Below are 22,156 nucleotides of genomic sequence, written 5' to 3' on the forward strand. Positions count from 1 at the left end.
CGAGCGTTGGTACCACCACGGTCGTCCGTGCTGGACCTGGATCGGGCAAGACGCGTGTGCTTACCGGCCGTGCCGCCTGGCTCATACTCAACCAAAATGTCAAACCCTCTGACATTGCGCTTTTGACTTTTACTCGCAAGGCAGCTGAGGAAATGTCTACGCGACTTGGTGAGCTCATCAACTGCCGCCAGGAGGTTTCGTGCGGCACCTTTCACTCGGTAGCCCGGTCCTTGCTGTGCAAAAGAGAAAAGCGTGCGGGCAACCATTCAGATTTCAAATGCATCAATAATGAGACTGTCAAACACACCCTGAGGAGCTTTGAAAAAGAATTCGAGCTCGCGCGAAGGAAGGGTGTGGAACTTGAGGTTGACACCATTCGTGACACCATTCACCGTGTCAAAATGCTACGCTGGAGCCCCCATGACCTGAGCTGCGAGATTGACAGGCTCGAGGCAAAGAGCGATCGATCAAAGACGGAACATCGAACTCTTGCGCAGTACCGTTCCACCTTGCCATTTTACGAGCGGTACAAAGAGCACTGCCAACGCCAGAACTGGCTTGATTTTGACGACCAGCTGCTCAATTGTGACAAGTATTTGGAGCAGAATTCGCAGATCAAACCCTTCAAGCACGTTCTAGTGGACGAGTTCCAGGACACCAACCTGATTCAATATACGATGGCACGCCGCTTGGCCGCAGACGGCAACCTCTTTGTGGTGGGTGATCCCAACCAAGCCATATACAGCTGGTGTGGTGCACAGCCCAATATCTTTGTTCGCATACAAAAGGACTATGCCTCAAACGTCCAGCAAATTGAGCTTCGCAAGAACTATCGCTCAACCAAAGCCATTCTCAAGTTCAGCTCGACACTCATTTGTCAGCAGCAGTTGAGCTCCGATGCATCGCAGTCGGACAGCCAGGGCACCAAACAGGCCACACAGGAGCAGGGGCCCGACGTTTGCTTGACCACATACCCGGTGGGCTCCTTCTCGTCACCGTTCTGATCACCTTTTTACCCCACAAATGTTTTGTAAATTGGTCCTTGCACAAATCCAGCCCTCGGCGTTCTCTCATCACACCGCCATTCTCGTCATGTTCATGCTCGTCTGTAAATGGCTTAGTCATTGCAAGAAGAGCTCTCCGGCATTGTTCAAATCTTTTCTCAGACGGCCAACCGCGCGAAAAGTTGGTACTCTTGCTTCTGCCTAAAGGCACACCGGTGCAGACACACAAGCACAGACATTCACACACAAGCTTACCAAGTCAATAATGAAGTGGCTGCGGGCTTTGGTCATGCACAGTTTATCATGTGTCAAACTCAATGCTGTGCTACCCTTCTTGCCATCTTGCTTTCCCTTTTCTGTGCCCTGCTTTCGTCTTTCTCCTTGCAGCCTCCTTACGCTATTCAGACTTTGCCATTTTACTTCGTACCAATGCCACTTTGTGCAATGTTGAACAGGTAGGCCTTTGATCCGGAAAGTCTTTCCTGAATACCCCTTTTACGTTTGGTATACACCCGAGGCCGTCATCTGAAGCAGCCTGACAAACTGTGTTTTAGGAACTGAAGATACACCATCTGCCTTATCGCCTGGCTGGAAAAACCGGACCTTTCCAGAGCCAGGAAGTCGGCGACCTGCTTGCGTATCTTCGCCTGATCAACGACAGGTCTGATGATGATGATGCTTTCAAGCGTATCTGCAACAGACCTAGTCGCGGGATTGGTGTGCAGACTCTAAACAAACTGGACAACTTGGCGAAAGAGCAAAAGACAAGCCTATTTTCGGCCGCTGCCACTTCACAGCTCAAACCCGCCAAGTCTTTTGCAGATCTCATTGCAGAGCTGCGCGGCCGTTTGGGCAACTTTAAGGAGCTGTCCGAGTACATACAAATGGTGATTAAGGAGATCAAATTCGAGGAGCATGTCAAGAAGACTTGTAAAGCTGCAAAGACAGATGACGAGCATGGTGAAAACGATTTTACGCGACGCTGGAAAAACGTTGAGCTCCTGATTGATTGCGCAACCAGTACTCAGCAACAGCAGTGCCAGCAACATGGCGCCAAAGCCTCGGATGATGTAGAACGATCCATTCAGGACCTGTTGATCAACTTTGTCGAACGGTATTCTGATGGCATCACTGTATCCACCGTTCACAAAGCAAAGGGTCTCGAATGGGCAGTCGTGGCTGTTCCCGATGTCAACGATCATAATTATCCCCACATCAATACCCAACACGATGGCGACGACGCCGGGGTAGACGAAGAGAGGCGCCTGCTCTATGTACGCGCAGCCTGTATCTGACCCACCTGTGCCTGCTAGGGATCAACAGCCAGCTCTTATCTCACGCGTTGACAATGTCCGCGGGCGTTGCACATAGGTGGCATGCAGCCGACCCAAGGTGGCCCTTCTTTTGTCTCGAGCCACAACAAAAACAGCCCGGGATCATGGAGGCTTCCCGATTACCACGCAGCCATCACGATTCCTTCAAAATATTCACAAACTTGTTCGCAGGGGACCAATAGACCCTGATTGGGTAACTCAATGCTTGTCTTGGGTCTCAAAGCTTAAGATGCTTAAATTACCTTTATTGTCCGGGCATGCCGTACGTGCCCAGCAAACCACGCTACTCGGTCTCGACCTTCCAACACCCCATGAAGTTGACTCGGAAGCGGGTAGCACTTGCTCACGCAACAACGGGGCGTCTACGCCTGGTCGCGAGCAGATAATGCGTAGTACCAGCGCCATCGTACCAAGGTCTGAGGTGGCCCAATCAGCTGAGGTCGAGCAAACCCATGCGGCACCACAAGACCAGCAAGGCCATGACGAATCTACTCAGTCCCCAGAGCCTCGACTTCGTCAGGCATCAATCAAGCTGACGGCGCGCAGCGTTACCTATGGTCTCGGGGATCGAAACCGCGCCAAAACTCCTGGTTTGCAGGATAAAAAGCAGGGCAGCAAGCCCAAAAACATGCCTAAAAAGCAGCCTGGCAAGGCCAAACGACGACGCAGACAGCAAGAGCACAATCTTCAGCCCACACAGACACTACTGGACGGCTTTGTCTCACGAGGACCCAGGTCTAGGCAAGGAGCAAAGACGCTGCTTGCGGCAGTGTGCCAGCCTACTCAGGTGAATCTTGATTTGAGCGCACAGCAAGGCACATGCAAGCAAGAAGGTGATGGGGAGCCAATTCCCAAGAGGAAGCCGGCGTTATAGGACGCAACCGCGTTTATCGATTGCGCCAATGTCGTACGTATGTGAGGACCGCATTAGGTGTTGCGAATCGTTTCTCAGTGCCCTCGGCCTGGCTTGTGGTCGGTGATGCACATGTCAAGGCGACTGGGGAAATGCTTGCATGAATGATGGCCTCTCGCGCAGACCCAAGAATACAAAGCTGTAGCATTAGATTCGTTCCAATCACAGATCAATTATAAGAGTTCGTTCACTGCTAATCAATAACTCATGTCTCAGCCATTGGCAACACGAGTTCATGCAAGCATACGGTGCGACTTTTGTTAAAGTGCTGGCACGATAAAGACGATTAAACGTTGCTGTCCACCGACAGCTCGATATCGATAGTTCCTGCTGTCAGAGAGGCTAGGTCACTCGATTTGTCACCGTCATTCTCCTCAAAGCGCACCGTCACAGCCGACTTGGTCAGGGAGGGACGAGAAGAGCTTCCTGCATCGATCTTGGAGTCATCTGGAACAATATCCACAGCCACACTGTCAAACATCGCCTGGGGTGCCATGGGCGAGGGCGGTGCAACCAAGTCGCGGATGTTTGAGGGTCGGCGCGCGTTAGGAACAGAGGCCAAGCTGCGCATGGAGGCCACGCTGAACTGTGACTTGCGTGACTTGCGATTTGGTTGCTCCTCAGTGTCTGAAACCTGAGGAGCATGGCCAAGCCAGTAGGTCTGCATCTTGCCCAGGCCCTTGATGGACACTACTGGGTCACGTCGAATGACATTGAGGGACACATCCTGCTTCTGCACAAGCGCTGCCGCCTCGGGGGACATGTGAATGCAGTTTCGCACGCTGTTGCTCTCCATGCGCGATGCGCAGTTGACGGTCGACCCAAAAAGGCAGAAGCGCGGCGTCAACGTGCCAACAACGTTGCTCACAACTGGGCCGCTGTGAAAGCCCACACGAATGTCAATGTGGGGACCGTCGGGATCGTTTTCCAAGATGGGGATGGCATTGGCAGCTTTCAAGGCGTCCATCGCAAATCGTGCCACACGCGCCGCGTGGTCTGATTGTGTCGTGAATAGGTTGCTTACGCACATGTAGGCGTCGCCAATGGTTTCAATCTTGTATAGTCCGTGCTTGTCACAGAGCTGATCAAACTCCCGGTAGAGGCGATCCAGCATGTTGGAAACCTGCATGGGCTCTAGAGTGGCGCTCATATCCGTAAAACCGCAAATGTCTGAAAAAAAGATGGTAACCTCGGCGTGGTGCTCAGGCTCTGACAGAAGGGGCGGGGCCGAGCCAAACAGGGATGAGGCAGGCCAGCGGCTCGAATCCAAAACACCAGCTGGATAAATTTTCGCTACACAGCAAGTTGTGGCAGAGCCTTTCTTACCGATGGTTCGCCCCTCGCGCAAGGCTGTGGCAATGTGCTTGGGAAAGACTTGCTCGAGCAAAGCATTGTCCTGGAAGGCGCCCTTGCGAGAATTAATCTTCATCTTGCCTTCGAGTGGCTCAATACGTCGCAAGAGCTCCACGAAAGTAGGCCTCGTGTCGGGATCTGCTGCCAGAGACTCCTGCAGACATTGGGGTGGGATGGTGAGTTTTGCAGCCTCTTTTGTGGACGAGAACAACACCGTTGTGACACGTCACGTGTAGAACCAACGACCAAGCACTGGTTGCCAAACTCACATTCATCAGCACAGCAAACTCGGCCGGCATGTTGGTTGGCGCATTTGGACGAAGCTTGCGCCGCACAATGTTCTGTGCCAGGGTCTCTGAGTCGTAGTCAACATCCTCGTAGGGGTCCTCGCGGGAGAAAATTTCAAACATGACAATGCCAAAGCTATAGACGTCGCTTTCAAATGACGTGATGTTGCCCTGTAGCAACTCTGCTCCGCCACATTGCACACAAAATGAGAGCAGTAGCAGCTCGAGACATTGCAACCAGGTTGTGCATGATTCAGCAAACGTACCAGGTGCCATCCAGGATAGCGTGCCTCCGCGTTGGCTATGCTCAGAGGCCAAGCCAGCCATACCAAAATCGGACACTTTGACGTGAAACTTGCTGTCGACCAAGCAGTTCTGTGAAGGAAAGCCGCATAAGTTGATGATATATATCGCGAGGCCGTCAACTGAGTTGAACACGCGCGCCTTGTCGCGTAGATTTGCCTTACCAGGGCCTTGAGATCGCCGTGGATCAAGTCTGCGTTGTGCAGGTAGCGCATCCCGCTGGTAATGTCGTGAATGGCGTTGTAGCGAAAGTCATCGTCCAAGTCCATGGCCTCATTGTGAAGCATACTGTACAGCGAACCCATCTCCATGTACTCCCTGCCAAGTATGATGCGGGCAGGGGCAAGAGCATTATGACTCAAGGAAAGAAACAGAGCTGTTCAACACCCTTTTTGTGTTCACAGAAACAACAACAACAACAACCAAGAAATAAAAGCACCAAACACAAGCCCGAGGGCCAGTCACAGACCATGGCGTCCAACATACAAGATCATCAAGGGCTCCATGCCCGACTCGACAACAGCTCCCATCATGCGGCAAATGTTGTCATGTTGCATACGGCTCAACAGGCGCATCTCTCGAAACAGTTGCCGGCGAGCCCGCGTCTCAGGCGAAGGGCCAAAAATACGCTCGTACCAAGGGCGCTGGGACATGGTAGTGACGCGACCGGATCGAATTGTCGACCCATGACTAACGCTACCAAGCTTTTCGGCCACGGCTTCAGCCTCGACAAAGACGTTGCGGACAAAGTTGCGAGCCATGCGCTCCTTGCTCCTGCCCGTCTGGCGCCGATGCGAGTGAAAGGGCAGGCCGTACCCGTTGTTGGTGCCGCTTTTCAGGGTACTTTCATGCGTTTTGCTTGAGGTTCGAAACTTGCCTTTCTTGCTGACATATGCGCGCTTGACGGCCACCATCTGCCCGCGAAACTTGGCCGCCAGTACCACACCAAAGGAACCCGAGCCCAGAACCTCGGCCGGCTGCTCCATCACCAGCTCAGCGGGGTTGATTTGCCAAATGCCATCCGCCTTCAAATGCTGGCGGTGCAGCAGATAAAACACCAAGAGCACCACCAGCAGGGCAATCGGGATCAAGATTTGGAGAATGAAGACGCCCATTTGCTGACAAGTGGAGCCGATGCGAACAAAGCCCGTTTTACAACGACACGTGCCCTTTGACGTGTACGTTTCATCAGCGCGGCAAATCCGCACGCAAGGCTCGCAAATGCACGTATAGTTGAAGCCTTCGCGCACTGGACACGAATAGAGGTCGGTGGACTGGCAAGTGACGTCGTCGGCTGGAGCCCAGCCAAAGGCACACACGACGTCTTCGGTGCTTGAGCTCATTTTTTCGCAGCTCCTTTGATCTGAGTCGTCCTCAACCATGATTGTGAGGTCTTGCTGTTAGCCACGCAAGCCAAGCGGCCAGCACGTGAGAACTGCGGATTTGATGGGTTGGTCTGTTCAACACCTGCGGCGAGCATTTGATTGCGCACCCACCAAAAGGCTCAAGGTATCAATGTAGGCCAAGGGCGGGCGAAAGTAGCTGACGCCCTTTACCCCCATGGCTTGGTAATGGGTCATATTGAGATCAAACAGGCGCGAGATGGCCGTGTGCACCATCTATTTTCAGAGCATGTGCCTTGGGGTGAGCTTTTGTACAGGTGTGGGCAGGTGCGGGGTTGTTGCAATGTGAAGCACCCGGCCAACAATGTACACAATGACCACATTTCTACATGCCTGTTGGGACAAGCTGCCCACCGACGCCAGGACCCAATCTGGGTGTATGGAAAGTGAAGTAGGAGTGGTTCACGTGGTGAGAAGAGTTGCATGTGATGATGATAAAGTAAGGCAGCTGAGCAAAAGGAAGCGGTCGAACCAGAAAGCTACAGGCGAGCCGGCGCGAGCGGGCGGGCAGGCACGCACCACCAAAAAGACCCGTGGAGCAGCGAAACGGAAAGGCCTCGCCATTGGGAAACCGGTGATTATACTCGTTGAGAAAGTTGATATCCGGGGTGAAGACGAGACCATCCTTAACCATTCCTGCGTGCCTCAACGCGGCCTTCTCGTGAATGGCGAGGATATGTGGCTCCAAGTAAAAATTGCGAACAAAGGTTCGAGATTAATCAGTTATCTGGCCGTACCATCAATCACACCGCTCTTGACAAAGCCCACGTCTGCAGTGCCGTTGAGGACTTCCCAGACGACCTGCTCGGCGTCGCCGGTGTAAATGACCTGACCACCAAGCATCCAGAAAATATCATGTATGATGAGGTTCGAGGACGTGGCGGTACGCACCAAAGGTTCAAGGAAGCTGACAAACCTGGGAGAACAGTTCGTAGGTGTTGTAGCCTTGCTTCCATAGCTCATGGCGTTGCGCTTGAAAGCCAAGGAGGGAGTCTCGACCAATCGCAGCCACGGTCTTGCCTTGAAAATCGGCAACACTTTCAATGGTACTATTCATTGACGTGAACATCACACCGCCCGAGTAGGCCACGTCCACATCTACAGCGCGCGATTATGGCGGCAACATGAAGCCCAAGGCGGGGGTGAGGGGGGGGGGGGGTGGAGGCAAAGAAAGAGAAGCGAAGGATGCGAGTCCTACCGTTGAGATGGCGGACAATGCCGGCCAAGGGTGTAGAGTCATACTCGGCGGCCATGCACACAAAGAGATCGCTGGGCGTATAGGTCGCGTCCAATTTTCCAATACGCACCAGCTCTCGAAGAGTGCCAGGTGGAGCCACAATGATGTCGGCATCGATGTCCAACAGAGCCATAGTGGCCGTCATTTCATCGACGGCACGAGCGCGAGCATCTATGAATGAGCAAAAGCCAGCAAGGGTGAGTTCTTGTCAGGCTGCTTTGCTTTGAAGATGGTCGAGCACGACAGACCGCATGTGACACTTACAGTTGTCGAGAATGCCGAGGCGAAAGCGCTGGCTACTTGCCGGCGCGACAGTGGTTGTGGAGGCATTTTGGGCCGTCACGACAACGGCGAGCAAGGCTGCCAAGATGACGCCTCGGATCAGACGCGAACTGATCATCGGTGTGGTCTTGAGAGGCTTGGATCATCCGAAGTGAATTGCTCTTGAAGTAAGAAATGTGGACTGAGAAAAAGAGAAAGGAGTCTCTTCGTCACACGTCGGAGCTGAGCACGGAAAAAAATGCCATTCACTGGGCGCCGTTCGCGCATTTGAGCTGCTCACGGAAAGGGTGACGGAAAGAAGTTTGAGCTGTGCAGCTCAGTCAGTCTTTCGCACACGGCGAGGCACATAATCTGGTTGGAGAGGTTGCAGGGGGGGCGGCCGGGAGGGGGGGTGGGGCACGACCGTTCAAGTTTCGGTGAAGTGTGTCAAGTCATGAACAAGTGGAGTCGGAAGTATGCGTGAAAGCTCCATCGAACTGTGGGTGCTGGGTCGGCGGCGGTTAAAATTGGCGCAAAGTCGGGCAACACCCAACCACTGGACCCTGTCAACGGGATGTCGCATCACGTGTAGTTGTGGGATACCGACATGCTTGCCCGCTGACATGACCACATCGGCGTTGCATCAGATTTGGGACTTGTGCCTTGCCCGCGGGCAAAACCGCGTTCCACCTCTTTGGCGTGCCCCCTATGAGGTTGGGGATGGAGCATCCTCGAACGCTTGCTGACGTTCAACGGAACAGCTGTTTTTGCTGAGATCTTGGCCACCCACTTCATCATCAACGGGCCTCCTTGGTTGGCTCAAAGGCACATCTGGTTGAGCCAACCACCTGGCGAGAATGACCTTTCCCGCGAAAGTGATGGCACCAGGAAAAGCCGCCAACGTGCAAGCGCGCCCTATGAAATTACTTGGGGCTCGACGCTTGTTCATGTTAGCTGATCCAAACGTCAAAATACCACAGACGGTGTGGTGGTAGTGTCGCCTTGGAGCGTGGGCGGACATCAAACTGCCAATGTCCCCGTACCATCGTGCCGCGCCCCAACCGTCTGCCGTTTGACCAGCATTTGGGGCAACGTACGCTATGGGGCCACAACGCGTGATAGTAGCAACGCGTTTTTTTGGGGGGGGGGACGCTGGTTTTATGATGTGGTAGTTTTGGGGTTTGTGGGTGTTCTACCACTAAAACACGCATGATGTAAGCGCTGGTGATGCAGCTTTTCTTACATTTCGTTTGGTAACGAAAGGGATGTTTTTCAAGCACACACACACACAGAAACCTCAGTGTGCACTGCTGCTGAATGGCGTGTGGACGTGATTCACGAGCTGAACGAGCTACGCACCACATGTGCGGAAGAGCATACAATCTACCTTGATGCCCCGGCCGAGGCGTGTACTGCGGCCAACGCTGGCCAGCTGGCTCTCTCGGCCACAGGCCACGTCGTCGTTTGCGTTGGTGAGGCTTGGACTGCTGTTGGCAGCGATGAAAGCCCGTATCCTTCGTGCCGTGCTATCAAAGATGCTTTTTCCCACGCCCCCGACGGCGACTATACCGTCGTCTGCAATGAGGTATCCCCACGAGTCTGCTGCGACATGACCACTGAAGGTGTGTTCCCCTGGGTCTTGTAAAGAGCAGCTCCTCGACCTGCTCGCTTGTTTTTCCAGCCTGGTATGCTTGGCTTGCCTTGTCGGCCTCACACAAGCTGCAGTGCACCTTTTGGCATAGGGGGTGGCTGGGAGTGGATGGCCACCAAGGTGACCACCGACTTTGACGCACTTGGTGCTGCTCAAGCGCGTCAAATCAGCCTTGATGCTGACGCTGCAGGAGAGATTCCGCGTGATCTCCCTTGGACGCAAGTCCTGTTTCGCTTCAAGTCCAGCCAGCTGGCCAGCACATGCACCGTGTAATATCGTCGGGCGCGGCAGCGGGCGCCTCGCGGACCATGTACCATACGGGCTCTGTGAGATAGCAATAGCCTGCAATACATTTGCTGCCCAGTGCTTCAGGGTCATCTGAAAAAAGCCAATCACTCTTGTCATAGGCAGACTTGACATGCCACAGGTCAAGCCAGGGGTTGGAGCCGTTGTGCCACTCGGATATGCCCAGGTAGGTGGAATAGTTCAAGCGTTGCACAAGGGCGGTGCCGATCTCAGGGTAGCGTGTGCCGTTGACAACGCTAAAGAAGCCACCCGTCGCGCGAGACACTGAGCTCTGCTGCGCGCCTTGCAGGAGCGTGTCGAGTGCGGGCTGCCGTCCAGTCTGCCTGGCCGCGTCGCCATTGGTCTTCTTGCCAGCAGATTTCCAACTTTACACCAAAAGCCGTCGCCGCAGATGGCCTCTACGCCATTGAGATTGAAAATCAGATTCGAACCGTATACTGCGACATGACCACCGCTGGTGGAGGCTGGTTTGTTCTTCGTTCCGTGTCCCTTCCCCCCCCCTTCTTTTTCTCTCCCGATATTGGCGCTCACCAGCGGCGTCTTTGTTGACCACCATCATGTTTAGGACGGTGTTTGCGACAAAGAAGACGCCATCCTTTCCTGTCTTCAGCAGCTTAATGAGTGGTCTTCAGCTTGCTTCCGCCATCAACGATGACAGTGCAGGTCATATTCCAGCCCAAGCCCAGGTGCTCGAAATTCTTTTCAAATTTGCTGACAGCCCCGATTACGTCATTTATACTCGCACGCAACGGGATAGCGATCTCGACAGCTTCTTTCGCGGCACTACCCTCACCGTGTCGGGTGGAGCCAACGGCAACTGGCATCGGGTGGTCTCGAATGTCCGCTCACCAACCACGGGCAAGGTGGCGGCTTCTGGTGTCATGCTGGCAGTGGTTCGCATACATTTGTATCGCGCCAACGGCATCTCCGAGGAGCACTCGGGTACGGATCGGTGGATCGATCTGTGGTCGGGTCCCGACGGCTCCAACAAATACATCTCAGCCGACTCAAATGCTGCGCTTGGGACCAAATGCATTGCTGGCATTTGCCTTGAGCACGAGCCCGTGTGGATGATGTATCGCACGCGCCTTGATGCCCGAAAAGTGTTGCAGGCCGACCAACGGCCCGCACGGCAGTTGGTTGGATATTTTATAGCAGACAGATACACGCGCCGATGGCATTTACTTGATTTCGCGCCAGGGCGTGGGCATGATGGCCTACTGCGACATGACAACTGAAGGCGGAGGGTGGTACGTCCTTTGCAAGGCGTCGACTGATTGATTAGCAGTGCTTGTTGACCCGCCCACATATGACTGCATTCACCTCCATCTCTGCTTTGATGTGAATTTAAATGACTTTGTATTGCCCTGGTCGGTGGGTTTATTGGCTGCTTCGTTGCGCTTTCTTGGCGATTGGCAGGACTCTCTTTGCCACCAAGGCCACGCCTTCCTTCAAGCCTATTACGTCGGGACAATTTCCAGCCGAGCCCGTGGATACGAGGTCGGACATGTCTGGCAGTATTCCTCGTGACACTGCGTTTCGGTAGGTTTTGTTCAAGTTTGCCACGGTTCCCGACGTGTACACGGTCTACTCGCGCCGCGAGTCGGATTCGACAGGCTTTAGTAACTCTCTGATGGGGATCTACACAACGGAAGCGTCGGCGACTGTGTCGGACTTGCATGCGGTCCGACATGGAACGCGCATTCCCCGCGGAGGCCCGGCGGCTGCCACCTCGGCAATCAGCTTGCACTTTGGTGAGCACGGCATTGCTGAGAACGTTTCCAAAACGTTAGGGTTGATGCTGGCTCTTTGGTCCACAGTCAATACCGGCATGATCTAGGCCTTTTTGGACAACAGTACGGCCTCGGGTTGCAAGTTCCTTGCCAGCATATGTCTTAGCACCGAGCCCATCCTCTACTTGTATCGATAGCCAGCCGCAGCCGTTTCAATACTATACTACGTCCCGACTGACCGTCAATGACGTTTTACAGTCACCCTGGCATTTTTTGCCTTGAAACATGTTACCAAACTTCATTTTGCAGAGGAGCTGATCTCTTGATGGCCATGAAGTATTGACAACCATCGTCAATCAGGACCAAAGCCAAGCGCTCTCAGATTCATTGAATGTCTGGAATGCCACTGTGTGAGTGAAGCAATTATTCTTCAAGTGGATCTGGTCTCGTTTGTCCTGAAGGATGTGTCACCTGTTACGCTGGTGTGTTGTCTTGCGGCTCAGATGCAATGAGTGAAGCGATCCAAACCTTGTCATTTTGATGCTCTTCTTGCAAGGCCTCGTGTTTGTCTATAATTGAACTAATTTGAGGCGCGGCTGACGAGTCTGATTTGCGTCGTGAAATGATTAACATGTAAACTTGAGAGGCTTTTAGTCCCGGAGCCAAACCTGGCTCTTGGGGACTCAAGCTTTTGCACAAATGAATTTAGTCTGTCCATGAGCGACAGGTCACAGCGCGCAAGAATTTCGGCACGCGACTTGCTCGCCTAAGCCACGCTTTGCGTAAAGCGTCATGAATGGCATTACAATCCTAGTCAGAGCAAGGATTGGCTTCGGGTGGGCCTTGGGCTGCTTCACAGCCAGGTCCGAGAGCTGTGTTTTAGCAAGACCACCCCGACGGTAATCCAGGCCATGTATGGTCATTTGGCCAAGCCATATGAAGACATGTTGCGAGAATGAGACCTGCCTTGATGCCGACGATGGCATTGCCGACATCGTCACCGGGCTGGATGTCGACGTGGTGAGGTAACCGCGTCGTTCGCACTGATCGTGGGTAGGCTGCGTTTTTGGCTGCGCGAAAGGCGCAAGCTCAGGCCGAAGCGCGCCGCCGAGACGCCCGACACCTCGGCCCAAGGCCAACGCCACATGGATACGATTGGTCTCTCTGTGTGCCGAGCATTATTCGAAGCCATGGGTCTCACAAGCATTGCCCGGCTCTCCTCATGCGTCTGATGTCCGCTCTTAGATAACTTCACCCTCTTCATTGGAAAACTACTCGGACTCAGTGATCAACGCCACCGCAAGGGCACGCCGGTTGCACTTAGCAAAGCGCGAAGCGTAAAATCAGGTCACCAACTTTTCTGATACTTGGACCGCCCATCGCGAGGAAATCTATCATGCGGTTGTAATGAGTGCTGGTGTGGCCGTAGTTGTACTTGTTTGGCTGTTACAACGCCGCAAGCAGCAGGTGGCTGCAAACGTCAATGCCCGAGCTGCACGGGACCTCAAGTACTTGCGCTTCAATCGAGAAGTAGAGGTCTGATACGCCTGATACCAGGCGCCATAATGCCTGTGGCCGTGTGCCAAATAGTGTATGGGTCACCCGTTTGAGACCCTGTTGTGTGCTGTCTTTCCTCGTTGCGCGCGTCATCGATAGATTTTTTCTCTTATCGCGGATGTGAAGAGTTGTGTTCAATTTAACATTGGATGTCAAAAGAAATTCAGCGATCTCGTCAGCGATCTCGTCACATTGTGCAGACCCCGCCAGACAAGTATGAGAGGCACCATGACTGTTGGTGTCGAATATCCGCCATCAGACTACAACAAAAGCACCATCGCCCTCTCTATTCACCTATCCAAGAGCTGCTCTGGCTCCGCCGTGACTATCCAAGAGGCCACCCGCCTCGTCGCGCATGGAGGCACCGAATCTATTGTCGGCGCAAGAGGTGCACCCATGAGATCCAAGGATGGGCAGCCACAGGCCTAGCAGCCAATCAATCTGGTGCTTGATGAGTGCGTGCCGGGTTGTGGGCAGCGAGCAAAGAAAACCGCAGTGTCACGTTCTGTAGAAACCGAGCAGAAAGCCATCCATGTGTGACTGTAAATTTAAATATTACTACATGTAGTGACTTTCGGGATTGACTGTCGTCTTCAAAAACTTCTTCTTCTGCATTTGCAAAACTAGGGTGAGCGCATGCGAGCGCGGGCGTTGGTGCTCGAGATTCAAGCCGCTCCAGCGGGATTCTGCATATTTTCAATGCCACATCTGAAGGCAGACCATGCCGGATGATCATGCACTCGCCTGCAACCCGACGGGCGTTCACAACATCTGGTTGATTGACGCGTCGAGCTCGCGAGCTGGTTGTTTTGACATGGGGTTGTTCATTATTGATTGCGCATGATGTGGTGCCTCCTTAGCCAGCGGCCTCTGGCCACATCGAAACGCGCGTGATCAAGCTTTGGCCGCCAACACGCTGTCTGTGCGTGTGTGTCGTGTGTGTGCTTCAGTGTGCACGCCACAGACGATCTCGTCCCGCAACAGCGGCGGTCGATGTGGTGCGCCGGACAAGCAAGCAGGCAACTCTCTGCAACTAGTAGTTAAAGGTGAGCTGAGCCCATCCTGTCTCAGGACATCGTGAGGAGGCAAGGAGCTGACATGACTGGCTGCCATTCTGACGCCGGCATCACTGCCTGCCAGCACTGGATCTCAGCAAGTTGTATTTGGAGGGGGTTCATGCGATTAGAATTCTTCCAGCCTTTCCCAAAAAAAAAAAAAAAAAAGAAGCAAATCGTCATCATGCGTTCGGACGGCGAACAGCTCGTTTGGGGTTGCAGCGAACAAGATCCACAAGTGGCGTTGCAGCTGTTGAACAGTTGGGATGCACCACGCATCCGATCCGCCGCCAACTTCGCAACTGAGCTGGTAAGTCCTTTTTATTGTCAACGTCACTTGGGACATGTGAACGTGCACTTGAGCATGAACATCACGGGGCTCCAATGTCATTGCACTTCAACGGTCGTTGCCTTTTGCGTGTGGCGTTCGCAAATCGACCCGCAGAATGCCGACACACCGCTGACCTGGGCCGCCTTTTGGGGACATGTGGAGATAGCGAAGATCTTGTTGAAGCATGACGCTGAGATTGAAGCCAAGGACGTCGTCAGTCCTCTCAATTTCCTTTCCAATGCTCCTCTTTGATGGCGATCTGCTCTTCATTCAACCGATACCTGTTCATATGCAACGCTGCGTGTGGTGATGAATCAACCCTTAGGTGGGCCACACACCACTGCACATTGCCTGCCATCGGAATAAGGAGCAGGCGATAGAAATCCTGCTAAAGCATGGCGCTGATGCCCAAGCCAGGGACAATGTCAGTGTTGTGTTCTTTCAGTTACCGCCTTTTCCCACCCGTGGTGGAACCTGTACCACAAGCTGATCGATTGACAATAGTTTTGTGAGCATGTATTCATGACACGCTTGTGGTGGTAAATTAATCCGCAGGACGGCGCCACGCCACTGCACGCTGCCTGTAGAAACGGTCGGGTAGAGGCGGTGGAGATGCTGTTGGCGCACGGTGTCGATGCAAAAGTCAAAAACAACGTCAGTATGACCGTCTCCTGCAATCGACACGACCCCTTTCTCTGATTTGTGTGGGCGTGAGCTCCTTTCCACCCACGGGCAATCGGACATGTGCGACCCCTTGTGGTACTGCTGGATGCGATGACGCAACTACGGGTGTTGGTGGTGATGATGGCTACCGACAGATTGCCATGACGCCTCTACACTTTGCTTGCCGAAATGGTCATGTCAGCGTGATGAAAATCCTGTTGCGGCACGATGTTGATCTAGAGGCCAAAGACAATGTCAGTTCCGCCCCTCTCGGTGTAAACCCTCTTTGCTACTCTGTCTTATTTGCTGTCTGTTTCGCTGTCCCTGCCGCCGTCGTTGTCCCCATCTTTGCCTCTGTCTTTGTCTCTATCTCTGTCGCTGTCTCTCCTGCTTCATTATAACATTGTGAAGAAATCTGTGCTTGCGGGCTTGTGTCAGCGCTTTTTGCTTGTTGTGCCCTTCCTTTCTCGTGCTGTGCGTGTTCTTGTCTCATCAACTCGCTTTTGCATCTTTCTTGCGCTCGCTTGATTGTTATTAGTCAACCGGTAGGAGAACAGGACAGCTCTGCATCTGGCTTGTCGGGATGGCCACGAGAGAATGGTGAATAAGCTATTACAGCTTGGTGTGGATGCCGATGTGCTGGACAAAGTGAGTCACGAACAAATAAAGGCGTAACAAACTTGATAGCACCAACGCCAGGTTCACAACGTTGTATTTGGTTTGTAGTATTTCGCCTTGATAGTGTTGCTCTGATATTGGTGTATCGTTCTAGGCACAGAAGCGACCTCTGGATTTGTACGTGGAGGGCTATCTAGATGATTCATTCGATCTCAGTCGGAGCGTAAGAGTCACGACTCAAGTTACGCCATGATCACTCAGCCGTCTTTTTATGCTTCTTATCCCATGTAACTTTACTTGCTTGATCGTCAGCTGGTTATTAATCTGCCCTGCGCCAGTTGTCGGCCTGGCTTCTTCCACAGCAGTGATCCGGAGGGTAGGAACATCCCTTGACACCGTATCCTTTTGTGTTGTATGGTTCGTTTCTTGGATTGCTCACAGTGCAATGAATGGTTTAGTGCAAGCTCTTATCTCAGCTGAGCAGAAGCATCATTTCAAGGCTTTGATTGCAGTCTTATTTGGGGTTGGCTGGCGCGTGGAGCCAGACGCTTTTCAAGATTGTGCACTGCAAGAACTGAGCGTCGCAGCGTTGTTGGACGCCTAGATCTGAGTGGCAGGTTCTTGGATGCCTTGATGGATATGGCAATGACTGCTGTTTGCACGTCAAACATGACAGACAAAGAATGGTATCAGGCTGCCATGACAATCGCAGCAGTGTTGCATGCAGATAAAAAAATAAAATTGAATACTCTCAGGTATCACGCACATGACGATCGAGTATGAAAAATGCACACCAATGCCATCACCTCTGCTAGAGTCTCTTGACCAGTTTGCCCCCGTGTCCATTGCATTCGTCAGCTCCCTACCCCACCCCAACACAAGCATGCTACAGCCAGCGCTGCAGCTTACGCGTGCGCGGTTTTTGACGAAGCGTGCAGCTACGCTCGTCTCACACGTACCCGCTCGTCAAGTAGCCATGGTGCCGCGGAAGCAACACTGCAATGGCTAGACAACACTCCTGTTCCTTGTCGATTAATCAAAACGCTGGACTGTTCAATGTCAAAGCAGCACTTGCTATCGCGAGCAGATACAGCTCAATGCATACAATAACATAGTCCAAAGGCATCATCAGACGCTGGTCTGATGATAAAGGGCAAACGACAGCCAAGACACAGGACAGGACAGTGACCATAAGAGCTCATGTACTATCTTCCAAGAATCGAAACGAGTGTTTGCCCGAGTTCTTGTTGTGGCGTTTACGGCCGAGAAGTCAAAGCAGGGCGCTGCAAACAATGATGGCGCTCATCATCAATTTAATTATGCGCACGTAATTACATGGCGGTATAATTTGCCCCCCTGATGAGATCCATCAATCACGTGCTTCATGGCCAAGGAAAGGCGAGATGCTTGTGTAAATCAAAGAGCTTGGGGTTAGGGTAAATACAGAAGCCGTCCAACGCCAACTCAAAGTTGACAGGATGCGCGTAAGGCAGTTGAGCAAGACAGCAACTGCATTTCAATCTCGACGCCCACTAATCTCTGCCTTTTGTATCTCCATCTCGCTGTACCTCTGTTTATCCCTCTTTCTGCAACCCTGAGATTTCTTCGATCCCGCCAACTCTCTTCTCCGCTCTCCATTCCTTTCCATGTCTCTCAAAAAAAAGCAAAATAGCCACCAATTGTTCTATTTTTAGATCCAATACTGAGGTTTGGAAGTACAGCCGATGCTGATGGAGCATTTTTCTTCTTTCGCTTTGCTTTTGATCATTGTCACCTTTTTTTTCTTTCTTTCTTCTTCGTCTTTCTTTGCACGTTCTCCCAACTCGATCGCCGCTCGATTGGCCGTGGGTCCGCTTGTTGTGCCGAACGCGTGACGCACAAGCATGAGTGTGGGTCTGGACGTGGTTGCACTTGCGCGGCAGCTCCGGGATTTGAATTTCGACGAGAGCACTATCGTGCAGATATGCAAACAGGAGCGTGAGGAGCATGAGCGCAAGGAGAAGGAGGAGCGTGAGCGCAAGGAGAAGGAGGAGCGTGAGCGCAAGGAGAAGGAGGAGCGTGAGCGCAAGGAGAAGCTGAATGAAGTGGTTGGTGCATCAATACCCGACCTCTCTCCCTCACTCACCCGCTGTGCAACAATGCAATTGTCTGGGATGAAGGATGGTGCAATGCCTCTTCTCACTTGTCGGTGTCGGCGTGCTTGTCAGTGTACTTTCCTTGAGAACCATTTCGAGGTTCCTCGAGGCCATAACCTGTTGGATCGTCTAGCAACCATGTCAACCGACCAATTTTCTCTACTGTGCTATCGATACCAGCATCACCTAGTCAACAGTGACTTTCTTCAGACCTATCTGTCCATTACAGGTAAAGCTTCGCTCGGGCTTGAAAGTCGACAGACTGCCCCGCCTGCCCGTCTGTGCCCTCTGGATGCTCTAATTGACCACTGTCAATGTTTTTTGTTACTTATATTGATTTTTTCAGGGCACACTTGGGTTCGAAAGGCGTCTCCAAGTGAGGCAGCAGGCTATTTGCCTGAGAAGCCACCTTCCGAGACTCCAAGGATTAGTGACATCAACAGCAATGACAAGATCTTTGGCATTGTGGTGCTGCCTCCGAGCTCTCATTACTTGGCCCTTGAGATCGTTCAGCAAGCTGAAGCGCTGTTGTCTCCTGATGTCGTTCTGCCTCAAGAAGGCATCCATACCGATTTGATATCCGCATATTCGTGCCTCAGCCACGTGCACGCGACCCTGAGGCACGAGCCTTACTTCTCGACGGTTATTACACCGGCTTTGCACGAGCACTTTGTCACGACTGTAGTCAGCCCTGAGCAGGAACCAGTCAGGAAGGTCGTGCGCTTTTCACACCAGGCATCAATCGGCAGCGGCGCCACGCACGCTGACTGGGTGGGAGTTGACTCCCAGAGGCATCCGGTCGTCATGGGCGAGTGCAAAATGGAACGCAAGCACTTTGACAACTTTGGTGGCCAAGTGGGCAACGAGGTTGTGCGGCTTGGCATCCTGCCGACGAAATACGATATGCGACAGGAAAGGCAACACCTGTTCTATCCTCTCACCAACATCAACGTGTGTAAGGACATTGTGACCGCCTATCTGGTCTTGCACGTGACGCGCCCAAAGGAGGTTGAGGTGGTCGCAGACATGTTTGGCTTGCGCAAAGCAAATAAGACATACTTTCTGGCCTTTCTTCGACTTGGATCCGCCAAAATTTCGACCGACGCCAACGACCAGCGGGCTGTCTGGGCGCTTTTGACAGCCTGCAAGGATTTTGTCACGAATCGCCTGCCTGGTATCATCGAAGCCCGTCGTGGCAACAAGTTTCAGCTGCCATCCGACTGCGAGCCCTTTCCCTGCCCGGATCGGGGCATGAAGGGTTGGACATGTAGCGCCGCGTACGGGCCCAACGTGCAGGTTTACGAACGTCAGTCGGAGTCGTGGGTCATCAAGCACTACGACTACTGGGGTCGCCGATCTGGGGCTTTGAGCACATGTTTGTATCAGATTGCTCCCACTGATGTTCGCGAGCCGCCGTTCGAGGTGCTGAAAGCGCTTGGCGCGTTGGAAAAGACTGGCAAGTTTTACAAGGCGTGGGTGGTGGACACCCTCGCGGAGGGTGTGAAGCTCCTCCGATACCCGCGGGTGAAGACAGCTCCATGCGGCCGCAATGCGCACAAACAGCTGGCCAGCGTTGTTGAGCAGGTGCAAGCGTTGCACAATTTTGGCATTGTGCACGGCGACATCTTGCTCCGCAACATACTTTTTTGCAACAGCTGGCAGCTGGAGGATTGGATGACCAAGTCGCCAGGCTGGAAGATGGAAGATCAAACCAACGACGAGGATAAAACGCCATCCCCAAGCCGAGCGCCCTCACAGAATGCAGAAGTGGTTTCAACGGAAGTGGCCTCGGCGGAAATGGCCTCGCCCTCAGAGGAAGCGGCCGCGACAACTGAAGAAGCGACAGCAGAGGAGCCGGTGGCTTTCCTGATTGACTTTGACTTGAGTCGCCATGAAGGCGAACCATATGTGTCTGGTTACAACTACACAGGCAATCTCAAGCATTACCGTCACCCTGATGCTCGCCCAGATGAGAAGATCGAAAAGTCTCATGATGGCTATGCATTGGCTCGCGTGGCTGAGCGCATTCTTGTGGCAAATGGTGCCCGTGAGAATCTGATCAAGGCGTTGGAGGATTTGCGATTCGATGATGCGATCAAATTGTGCAATGAGTGTACTGGCCTTCAAACAGTGGAAATGGTCTTCTCGGCGTCGTCAGGTAGTCCACCGCGTGACAGGGTGTCATTTGTCATGGAGCTAAGACACGCTTTTGTTCGAGCTTTTGCCGTTTGCAGGGGAGGGGAGCTGTTTACAAATAACAGGGCTGGTGTGTCATAGAGTCGTCCAAGGAAGATTCAGATTTTGCAGGAAGCACCGCAAGCATGTGAAAAAGGTGGGGTAATTGTTCGCGTCAAATCCGTGCTTCCATGCATTTGAGCTTTCGCACACTCAGTTTCGGTCACTATGGGTCTTTCCACTGAGACCCCCATAGCTGCTGTGACCTCACACATACACCTACACTTGGACCCCCGATTCCTGGCACACGCCATCAGCTTGTCACTACTGTTGTTACCCTTTGTTGTGGCACCTGCGGTCGGGCACGAGTTGCACTTTACCCATCCTCGAGATTGAGCGACTCTACAGCTATTCTAACGGTGCACCTGGTCTGGTCACTATGAATGCTTGCCGACCGCAGGTACGACAAGCCCCCTGCCATTCTGTCTTCTCCTTGCTCTCCCGTGTGCTCTGCCCTCTTGTGTTCTTTCCCTATCCTCGGGATTGAGCGGCTCTACAGCGATTCTAACGGTGCACCTGGTCTGGTCACTGTGAATGCTTGCCGCAGCTGGTTCAATTGACCTCAAGACACCAAAGCTTTCGCTCCGTTCCGACGGACTTTTCTCAAACCTCTCTCAAAACGCTTCCTCAAATCTACGCGCTTCCTCGAAACCCAAAACCGGCCTCCAGACGTGCTGGAGCCTGACAGTAATCTTGGTTTTAGCGTGCGATAAAATAAAATCTGAGAACCCGGATTGGTAAAAGGGCCAAGGCACGCTTTAGTTTGAATTTTTGCCGACTGGAGGAGTGCTAATCGCAAGGCCGGTGTTTCATGACTGGAATACAAGCATAGAGGCATGTCCAGAAGTTACTGAATCACACTGGAAGATGCCAGTCCTGGCAATCGTGATCATCCATTACAGGATGATATTTGATTATCCTTGATGGCGCTCGTCAAGGCAACCTGTAAAACATCGTAATTGTTCCTGTCACCGAGATGTAAGTACGGTCCTGTCGACCGAAAGTGGTATTTATTTGTTTTTTTGGACCTTTCCCGTTTCTATTTCCTATTTTTGCTTGGCGAGCTGACCACAGACAGATCATTCTCTAAATGCTATGCAATCAGTAAATCAAGTCAAATGCACAGAAGGGCTTTGCCAAACGCCTGAAGTAGAAAAGTCCAGCAATCACCACCCCCCGCCCCCGCCCCACCCCCCCCCCCCCAAAAAAAAGGGAAGCCGAAACGTCTTCATAGTGAATGGGCAAAACACTGTGTACGCTCGCTCACCTCCAGCCACGCAAGGTCGTGGTGTGGGTAGTGCCGCTTCGTGAGCCTGCCAGAGACTTGTGCCGCCGCTTTGAACTGGCTGACATTGTATCGCAGTGGGCTAAGAATGATGGCCGTGACATGCAAGTCAACGTGCAAGTGTTTGTCATGACGGTCGACTTTTTGGTTGGCCATGGGATGTGGTGGGTGCAAACTCTCGTGCAGCAGAAGCGTCTGGCCATGCTAGTGATGGACGAAGTTCACACAATGCTCGTGGACACTAGCTATCGAGACAGTCTTGTTCGCTGCCCAGGCCGGCTGGACCATCTTCGCCAAGACCCATCTGTCAAGTGTGTGGGCCTGACTGGCACGCTTTATTGGAGTGCAAGCATCGACCACCTGCCAGATCCCTCTGGAAGGATTGCATGAGTGTACTCGACAATGTGCAGCTGCCGCCGCCCGTCGAGGAACCCTCTCGTACACTCTGGGTGTGTTTAGCCACCAGATTATAAGTACGGTCCCGCTGACCGT

General features: G+C 52.9%; 4 protein-coding genes across 4 annotated transcripts; 3 read left to right on the plus strand and 1 right to left on the minus strand.

The window, feature by feature from the left end:
• Window positions 1-401: 401 nt before the first annotated feature.
• MONBRDRAFT_30207 (uncharacterized protein) lies at window positions 402-3,212 on the plus strand (the record flags this gene model as incomplete). The annotated part of the gene is made up of 5 exons (XM_001750632.1): window positions 402-977; window positions 1,122-1,185; window positions 1,392-1,459; window positions 1,559-2,278; window positions 2,613-3,212. 5 exons carry the CDS (start codon window positions 402-404, stop codon window positions 3,210-3,212), a joined length of 2,028 nt encoding a protein of 675 aa, XP_001750684.1.
• A 325-nt stretch (window positions 3,213-3,537) lies between these two features.
• MONBRDRAFT_34682 (uncharacterized protein) lies at window positions 3,538-8,234 on the minus strand (the record flags this gene model as incomplete). The annotated part of the gene is made up of 12 exons (XM_001750661.1): window positions 3,538-4,460; window positions 4,578-4,758; window positions 4,874-5,073; window positions 5,158-5,266; window positions 5,359-5,512; window positions 5,831-6,591; window positions 6,691-6,813; window positions 7,070-7,233; window positions 7,335-7,425; window positions 7,514-7,695; window positions 7,796-8,005; window positions 8,099-8,234. The coding sequence occupies 12 exons, from the start codon at window positions 8,232-8,234 to the stop codon at window positions 3,538-3,540; spliced, it is 3,234 nt and encodes a 1,077-aa protein (XP_001750713.1).
• Window positions 8,235-9,380: 1,146 nt separating this feature from the next.
• On the plus strand, window positions 9,381-15,226 carry MONBRDRAFT_39264 (uncharacterized protein; the record flags this gene model as incomplete). The annotated part of the gene is made up of 8 exons (XM_001750633.1): window positions 9,381-9,717; window positions 9,821-10,072; window positions 10,154-10,218; window positions 10,410-10,519; window positions 10,618-11,191; window positions 11,599-11,806; window positions 14,293-14,388; window positions 15,174-15,226. Exons 2-8 carry the CDS (start codon window positions 9,922-9,924, stop codon window positions 15,224-15,226), a joined length of 1,257 nt encoding a protein of 418 aa, XP_001750685.1. The 5' UTR covers window positions 9,381-9,717; window positions 9,821-9,921.
• Window positions 15,227-17,892: 2,666 nt separating this feature from the next.
• MONBRDRAFT_30211 (uncharacterized protein) lies at window positions 17,893-20,421 on the plus strand (the record flags this gene model as incomplete). Its single annotated transcript, XM_001750634.1, has 3 exons — window positions 17,893-18,096; window positions 18,325-18,373; window positions 18,491-20,421. 3 exons carry the CDS (start codon window positions 17,893-17,895, stop codon window positions 20,419-20,421), a joined length of 2,184 nt encoding a protein of 727 aa, XP_001750686.1.
• Window positions 20,422-22,156: the final 1,735 nt, after the last annotated feature.

Source organism: Monosiga brevicollis, genomic scaffold, assembly GCF_000002865.3.
Source record: "Monosiga brevicollis MX1 MONBRscaffold_45 genomic scaffold, whole genome shotgun sequence".
Lineage (NCBI taxonomy): Eukaryota > Choanoflagellata > Craspedida > Salpingoecidae > Monosiga > Monosiga brevicollis.